Source organism: Sardina pilchardus, chromosome 10, assembly GCF_963854185.1.
Source record: "Sardina pilchardus chromosome 10, fSarPil1.1, whole genome shotgun sequence".
Taxonomy (NCBI): Eukaryota; Metazoa; Chordata; class Actinopteri; order Clupeiformes; family Clupeidae; genus Sardina; species Sardina pilchardus.
The window spans coordinates 14,228,515-14,236,892 of NC_085003.1; the positions used below are offsets into that span (position 1 = coordinate 14,228,515).

The 8,378-nt window shown below is 42.0% G+C and overlaps 2 protein-coding genes across 3 annotated transcripts in view; both read left to right on the top strand.

Moving 5' to 3' along the window:
* The first annotated feature begins 508 nt into the window (after nucleotides 1-508).
* tph1a (tryptophan hydroxylase 1 (tryptophan 5-monooxygenase) a) lies at nucleotides 509-6,926 on the top strand. The gene is made up of 11 exons (XM_062546923.1): nucleotides 509-652; nucleotides 2,510-2,683; nucleotides 2,815-2,989; nucleotides 3,249-3,355; nucleotides 3,529-3,596; nucleotides 3,755-3,951; nucleotides 4,258-4,393; nucleotides 4,711-4,837; nucleotides 5,010-5,105; nucleotides 5,358-5,491; nucleotides 5,789-6,926. The coding sequence occupies exons 1-11, from the start codon at nucleotides 557-559 to the stop codon at nucleotides 5,961-5,963; spliced, it is 1,485 nt and encodes a 494-aa protein (XP_062402907.1). The 5' UTR covers nucleotides 509-556; the 3' UTR covers nucleotides 5,964-6,926.
* A 1,264-nt stretch (nucleotides 6,927-8,190) lies between these two features.
* The window catches only part of sergef (secretion regulating guanine nucleotide exchange factor), a 14,893-nt gene continuing 14,705 nt past the window's right edge, over nucleotides 8,191-8,378 (top strand). The window contains exon 1 of one of the 2 annotated variants that reach the window (XM_062547231.1): nucleotides 8,191-8,323. In XM_062547231.1, coding sequence (XP_062403215.1) covers nucleotides 8,252-8,323 — 72 coding nt within the window. In that variant the 5' untranslated portion in view covers nucleotides 8,191-8,251. The remainder of the gene's footprint in view (nucleotides 8,324-8,378) is intronic. The other variant, XM_062547232.1, reaches the window with a different exon arrangement.

An 8,378-nucleotide genomic window follows, 5' to 3' on the forward strand; every position in this document is an offset into this window, starting at 1 on the left:
TGAAGTGTTAAAGTGAGTTAAAGAACGTTTACTCATATAAAGCACCAAATACGATTATTTCAGCCGTACGAAGTTTCGGGCGTTATTGCCAGTTTTCATGCTGATGCTTGCAAATATTGATTGTTTTTTCTCTGTTGAACACATCAACATCACATGTATTAGGCCTACGTGGGAAAACACAACTCCTAAAATAGCCCGTCTCAAAAATAGCCCTTTCTTCCTGAGGGGTTATGCTAAAATGTCAGCGTGTTTATTTGATCTCGGTTTACGTGGTATAACTCTTTTTGTATGCAGATTGGCAGGAAGTAAAGTGAAAAGGTATGCTTCATTTGTGTTTGCCCATGACGCGAGCGTTACTGCTCTTTTTCCATTTGCTGTCTTGGGGCAGATTATCTGGCTTCCGCCTCCCTTCCCTCCCCAAACCCCCCTCCCCTCCCCTACAGGTTGATAAATATCTTGGAGCGCTGGGATCTGCATTACTCCATCAGCGCAAAGTTAAACTCCGAGAGAAAAAAAAGCCTCACTACATCAACCCGTCTAAATAAATAGACTCAGTATGTACTCGAACAAAAGTGAGCAACCGCGAAGGGGGCGATCTTTTGACTCCATGAACATTGGCTTGTCTTTCGAAGAGAAACATCTAAATAATGAGGTAAGAAACGTATGTGTCTAGATCACTCCAGTTTTAAGCGGACTTGCCATTCATTTTCAACTTTGTCAGTCACTGGACAGACAGAACAAAACAATTGTAGTCTTAATCAATCCGTTAAAGTTGGTCAATGAGCAATTGGATCTGCAAAATGTGGTTTATGAATATCTGTAGACACATGCTTCGAAATAAAGAGCTTTAGTAGCCTAATGTCGCACTTCTCTATAAGCCGTATCACCTGCGTGATCATTTTACATTAAGCGGTAAGAAGGGCAGGAGTGCTGACCATGTTTTACACATGTGACTAAGTGTATTGATGTATTTGTCGTTCAAACTATGCACAATGTAGCATGCTGCAAATGAAAGGGATGTCTCCTCTCTCAACATGTATTGCGTCCGATAGAGGCTTTGGTTGAATACATGTCAGTAGACCATAATTTGAAGTGGGTGGAAAATACACTGCATGTGAAGTTTAAATGATGTGAATCGAGTTTGTCGTATAACGAGGTTTCTGGAATGAATACCTTTGACAAACAGGTGAAACTCACTTACTAGACAGCTAATCCCTCACACGTATTCTCACAACGTGCTTACACCTGTTCATTGATTGATTAACTGCAACCTAATCCCGTGTGAGATTAAACCAGTAGGGCACTAATAATAGGCTTGCTCGTGTCTTAAATGAGATTGCACCGGCGGTTCCTCAAGCCAGACACGAGCCGGTCTCTGTTAACTGCTGAAGCACTGCGCAGACCTGACCTCTGTTGCTGGCCTTGGCCACTTTGCGCGCGCACTCATGCTGTCAGGAATCCTGCTGGCAGGGAGACAGGGACAACGGCAACTGGTGTGCCATGCCGTGTCTCCCTCGCGAAGAAATATGGTCAGTTGACAGTAACTTTTAGACAGATATTTTGGTTTGCATATTTTAGGGGAAACGTTTTTAGTTGTCTGAAGACAATGCATAGAGCGTAGCTCTGAAGTCTGGCTTCAGAAAGTAGAAGTCCTATCATTTATGTGTTCTACCTGTGCACTGAACACAGGCGATTACACTAACTAGCTGTGATCTACCTGGCTAATTGTGATAATTCGAATCAGATGATTGAGTGAATGGTTGGAACAAACCGTTCACTCTCTGAAGCTGCTGGACCTATGATACTGTGTGGTTTCTCGTCTACATGCGTAGATACATGCGTACATAGAGCGACCATAATCCTTCGCAGGGTCGCTTGCTGCGGGAGCTGTCCAGTGCTGAACTGCGCGGTAACTGTTCTCGGTGCTGAATTGACGCACGTTCCAAATGATAAGGCTAAAGGTTTTATTCCTCTTCGAGCGAGCATGTGCGCGGCACGCCGGACATTGTCTTGTAATCGGATATTCACTCTGATGCATTTCGATTTTGGTCAACTAATACAGCGACTACGTGGCAGAGAAAAGGGCAATACATTAAGAAAATGTTATTAATTTAAAATATTCAGATTTCAAAACAAAAAAAAAACCTTTCAAAGCAGCAAATCTTCATAAAACACACACACACACACACACACACACACACACACACACACACACACACACACACACACACACACACACACTTTGGATAGAGTAAAGGAGGAGGGTGTGATTTAAAGATGAACACTTTCTTTACTGTTTGAAGTTAAGGGTATCTGTCTGACTAGCTCATGTGTGCCACTGTTAATAAGGTCTGTGGTTTTATGTGGTTAAGTGTTGAAAATGAAAATAATCTGTTTTAAACCAAAAGTGCTCCAGACTGACTGGCTTCAGCTTTTATTTGTTAAGCGATTTATCCGTGTGTGTTCCGAATCGACCTTTACATAACGAAACTTTTCACCGTTTCTGCAGATGAACAAGGTAGCTTTCCCGAAGATTGATGAGAACAAAGACAACAAGACCGACAACGAGACCGATAACAAGACCGATAACAAGACTGCATCAACAGAGAGAAGCCGAGCGGCGATAGTTTTCTCTCTGAAGAATGAAGTTGGAGGATTGGTCAAAGCACTAAAACTTTTTCAGGTAATTATTCACAGTTAATTTCCGCAGCATTTTAGTTTGTTAGCGCTCACCAACGGTAAACATAGGTCTGTGATTAACTGCTTAAAGAAAATATCAACGTGAAATCAATAGCTGTATCCTTACCATGACAGGAAAATCACGTCAACCTTGTACATATCGAGTCTCGGAAGTCGAAAAGGCGCAACTCTGAGTTCGAGATCTTTGTGGACTGCGATAGCAACCACGAGCAGCTGAATGAGATCATTCAGCTTCTCAAGAGCCACGTGAACGTTGTAGACATGGACAACTCCACTTTACGCGAAGAAGGTAATTATATCAGCATCAAGTGTGATATTGCTTTTTTTTTTTTTTACAATCGCAATACAGTATATAACTGAAATGATTTGAAATACGTCTTGCCGTCTAATTAAAAGCCATCATCGGGCACGGGCAGCACATTGTGAATGAACTCATGAATGAAATACTTTCAAGAACAGTCTCCAAAGACCTTATATTAAAATCTTGTAGAGGCAATACACATATAATAACACAGACGTCTGATCACACATATTTAATATCAATGCAGATGTGGATATGGAAAATGTGCCATGGTTTCCCAAGAAGATATCTGACCTGGACAAGTGTGCCAATCGCGTGCTGATGTATGGATCAGACCTGGATGCAGACCATCCGGTATGTAGTATTTCACATCTAGATGAGATAAGATAAGATAACTATTAAATCCAACACATGGGAAATGTACTTGTCACAACAGTACATTTTCCATTTCTCAAAGCGAGCTTGGTCTTTCAATTATTTTAGACAGCTGTAACTGGTGATTAACTTTCACTGTTTTTATGCAAAAGGGTTTCAAAGACAATGTCTACAGGAAGAGAAGAAAGGACTTTGCCGATCTGGCCATGGGCTACAAACAGTAAGTAAAATAGCAACAGTTCAATACAACTGAAGTTATTAGACCATAAATTGGCATTGAAAACACAATTTAAAATGTTTAAATTCACTAGGCTAGTGAAATGTAAGGACGATAAGCTAATTCTCCCTAAAGTACTGATTATTCTCTCTAATATTTAGCGGGGATCCGATCCCTCGGATTGAGTTCACGGAGGAAGAGGTGCGAACCTGGAGTGTTGTGTTCCGGGAGCTGAATAAACTCTACCCCACCCATGCCTGCCGCGAATACCTGAAGAACTTGCCACTGCTCACCAAACACTGTCAATACAGAGAGGACAACATTCCGCAGTTGGAGGATGTGTCGCGCTTCCTAAGAGGTGAGACAGGGGGTGCTGCAAGGCTATAAAACAACTGCACAGAAAACCACACAACCACACAAGTACAATTATTTTGCATTTGTATTATTTTGTATTTTACGAAGATCAATAAACATTCGTTAATAGATCTACTAAACTCAAGTGTAACTAGAAAATAAAAATAATCAATAATCACTGTATTTGACTTCTAAATCTGAAAGGTCTCAGCCTCTCAGCTAGTAATGAGAAGTGTGGCTGTTTGCCTGATGATAATTTGCAATTGTGTGCCTTTGACTAATGGCCTGTTATACCTCTCTCCCTTTACAGAGCGCACAGGCTTCACCATTAGGCCTGTGGCTGGCTACCTCTCCCCCAGAGACTTCCTGGCAGGCCTGGCCTTCCGTGTGTTCCACTGTACACAGTACGTCAGGCACAGCTCCGACCCGCTGTATACTCCAGAACCGTAAGTACTCTCACTCCTGGGTCACCCTGTTTCGCTGAACATTCAGCATCAACTCACTTATCACATCTATCAGTTGTAATGGCATAATAGCAATAGGTCGGTCATTTAATACAGTACTACTGAGTTCCTGATAAAACATGAAAAAAAACCCCATAAAAGGCTCTGAAAAAATATCTCACATACATATACATTTACACATATACATGATTAACACATATACATTTTGTTAATCAATAAGCATGAAAACTGAAACATATATAGTCTTTTATGTCTTGTGAGTCTTATATAGTAATGTGAGTTGTAATGGATGTTTCCAGGGACACGTGTCACGAGCTGCTGGGCCACGTTCCCCTCCTGGCGGAGCCTAGCTTTGCCCAGTTCTCTCAGGAGATCGGACTGGCATCGCTGGGAGCCTCAGACGACTCTGTGCAGAAGCTTGCCACCGTGAGTGCTTTTATGCAAATGAATGAATTACAAATATGTCAAATGAAAATTAAAAAGTTGAATTTCAACATTCCAATTTGAAGCGGAACAGCCATCAGTCTTATGTTGTGTTTCTGAACAATGCAATGGAAAAAGATTCACGTCTGATGTGCACTCTGTGTTGTCGTTTCAGTGCTATTTCTTCACAGTGGAGTTTGGCCTTTGCAAACAGGAGGGGAAGCTCAGAGCCTACGGAGCTGGCCTCCTGTCTTCGATCAGTGAGCTCAAGGTTAGTGTGCACTGTATCAGTGTCAGTGTATCAGTGTCACATTGACGATCAATTTTATAACTACATTAGGGGTATTGCCATCACATTATCCACCGCTTTTGTTGTTCTCAAGTTGTTTGTCAGTTGTGCACATGTGTACATATTCATCATTAGAACAGTCAGGATGTACTACAGTAATGTGTTCCCTTTGCTGAGATTAATATCACTGGTTTGATGCTTTCATTGACTGAGTTCCTGTTTCTTCCTTCTCAGCATGCCCTCTCGGGAAACGCCCGCATCACACCCTTTGACCCCAATGTGACGTGCAACCAGGAGTGTTTAATCACCACCTTCCAGGACGTCTACTTTGTGTCTGACAGCTTTGAGGAGGCCAAGGTGAAGATGAGGTAAGGTTTAATTAGGCTTGAAAAATGAAATATATTGGAATAACTGTGAGGGGCAGCCTGAACTTTTTACATTTACATTTTTACATTTTTAAACTTTAATAGTATATTGCATGTTTATGATTAATGATATGGTTATTATGACGCAACACCACAGCTGGTGAACAGCAACTCCATAGGAAGTCTATACAAACAGACACTCTTTCAATGCATTGTCACCTCTAAACAGACTTATTATCTTTATCTCACTTCTTTGTGTGATGCATAATTGACACTGTGCCTTTGCGTGCGCCGCCACAGGGAGTTTGCTAAGACCATCAAGCGGCCGTTCACGGTGCGCTACAACCCCTACACCCAGAGCGTGGACGTGCTGAAGGACACCATGAGCATCAACAGCGTGGTGGAGGAGCTCCGGCACGAGCTGGACATCGTGGGCGACGCGCTCAGCCGACTCAACAAGCAGCTGGGCGTGTGACTGGACCGACCGCCAGGATGCCTTTGGCCCCAGATATCTCCATCCCTTACTCCAGCTTCCTGTGATTACCCTATGTATAATAAGGATAGGATCCTCCACGTAGGCCACACTGGCCTGATCAGTCATATATGCAGCATTTCTGTGCCAGATGAGGCAAATATCTGTATCGGGATCAGCTGTAGCCAGGGCACCCTTAATCCATCCCACCGATCACTCTTATCACATGACAGAGAACACAGCTGTAAGATATTCTGACTCTACTGGAACAGAACAAACCGGCTTCAGTGTTATTTCTTCATATGAAAAAATAGACATAATTAAGTAAATAGCGGTGTCCCTCTTTCACATTCCACTGATACCAAATATAAGAATTTTATGTCAAATACTCAACACTGAGACAAGATATTTTTCAAACTTAGAGAGCACTCATTTGCTAGCTATATCTGTTGTTTGTTTTTTGACTGGTGGTTTTGTTGGTGGTGGATTTATGCAAGGTGTCCATATTAAATATGGAAGCCTTTTATGTTACATGATATTCTTGTAATGTGATTCTTTAGAGAGAGAAAACTGTATTTGTGGCTTCTTCCTCTGGTTTGAATCTTTATCTTTTGCTTACCTAGACATGATTCATCATCTTTAATGTGATGCTGATTTCAGTCATTTGTGTGAATATTGTTCTGTGCTCTCAACTCTCCTAAACCACAGTTTTAGTGTCTCTCCTACTCAGTTATTCCACATACATCAACAGTGATATTTAAAGTGTAAATAAAATGTTAAATGTATGATCTGTTGTGTGACAGACTATCTTTGTATCTTGTATTATCCCAACCCATATAGTTGTATTGTGCACAACGTGAAACACTGTTTACATGCTAAACTCTGTCTCTGTAGCACATAACATTATGTAATGGCTGAATATTGTATGAACTCTCAATAAATAACAATTATTTTTGTACCCTTCAACGAACATCTGTGGATTTTTATACCTATAGTGGGTGTAAGTGTGGGAAAAGAGAAAGATTAAAGTAACATTTTAGAGTTTATTAATAAAATTAGAACATTATTATATAAATGGTCATTAAAAAATCCCCCAGGACATGTACAGTAGCAGCCACACAGATGGTGGCAAGCATAGTCTATAGATATGCCTATAGATATATAGGCTATACTGTATGCTTGCCTTGAGTCATTGGTGACTAATGTGGCCCAGCACCTTTTTTTCCCAAGCAACAGCAATAAACAGGATGAATTAGATGAAACTTTATGGGGGGTCTTGTAGCGCCGTGGATATGCATTTACAAGATACAGGTATCCCACTGTTTGAAGATGTTGAAACTACTGGTCTACGAAAACGTCCACTCATTGTACTTTGTCTCCACCTATGGAGCACCACACAGCCCACAACACGGCTAGGTTTTCCTCACTTTGCACTTTGGAGCGTTTGGATTCTCTTGCTTGTAAAACTTTTTCAGCATGTCAACAGCTTCTTCCGCTCGATAGCCAGAAATACACTTCAAAGACGAGCCAGTGAGCAGGTCTTCATCCGAGGCAATGTTGAGAACAGAACCACAGCCACCGAACCTGTCGTTCCCACAGCCGTACACGATCAGAGAGATGTTCATTAAGCGCAAAGCAGCTGAACACATGATGCAGGGCTCCACAGTCACATAGAGTGTGGTCTGTGCACAGACATCTTTGAGATCAAGATTTCTAGAACAACACCACTTCATCACCTGATCAAAGGCCACCATTTCGGCATGTCGAGTGGCATTTTTAGTGTCATTCACTTCATTTCTGCCTTTGCCAATAACCTCATTTCTGTATACCATGAGACAGCCAACAGGTACCTCTCCGTTTTCCAAAGCCTCCGACGCCATATCAAAAGCTACTGCCATCCACCGTTGAATATCATCCACGTTAGATGGAGAAACATTTTGTTTCAATCGATGACTGATATCATCACAGGTATGCATTCTAGTCTCCAATCCTTCCCCCCTCGTGCCAGAAATCACATCTAAGATAATCTTAGTGTTGCTTGGCCAGCGCTATTTCTGACCAACCAGGGCTTGACGAACTTAAGTGAAATGCTACATTATTCAGTTACAAAAAGCCAAATATTTTAAATTCCTCGCCATGAAACATGCTCCGTTTCGGCGAGTGTGGCATGCCTGTTCGCTCGACCGACAACTTCCTGTCCTTCGTGTAGTGACGTCATCACAACGCGCGCAATGTTTTCATGACTGCAGCGGTGCGCCCACAGTCACAGCACAGGCCACCACTGTCTATCTATGCACACAACAAACCATGCACCTCGCCTGCAACCCATGGACACGCTGTCAAAATGCAAGTTATACACGTGGGTACGTTTAATTTAAGATGAGTCGCCGTCTGTCACCTCATTTTCTAAATTAGCAT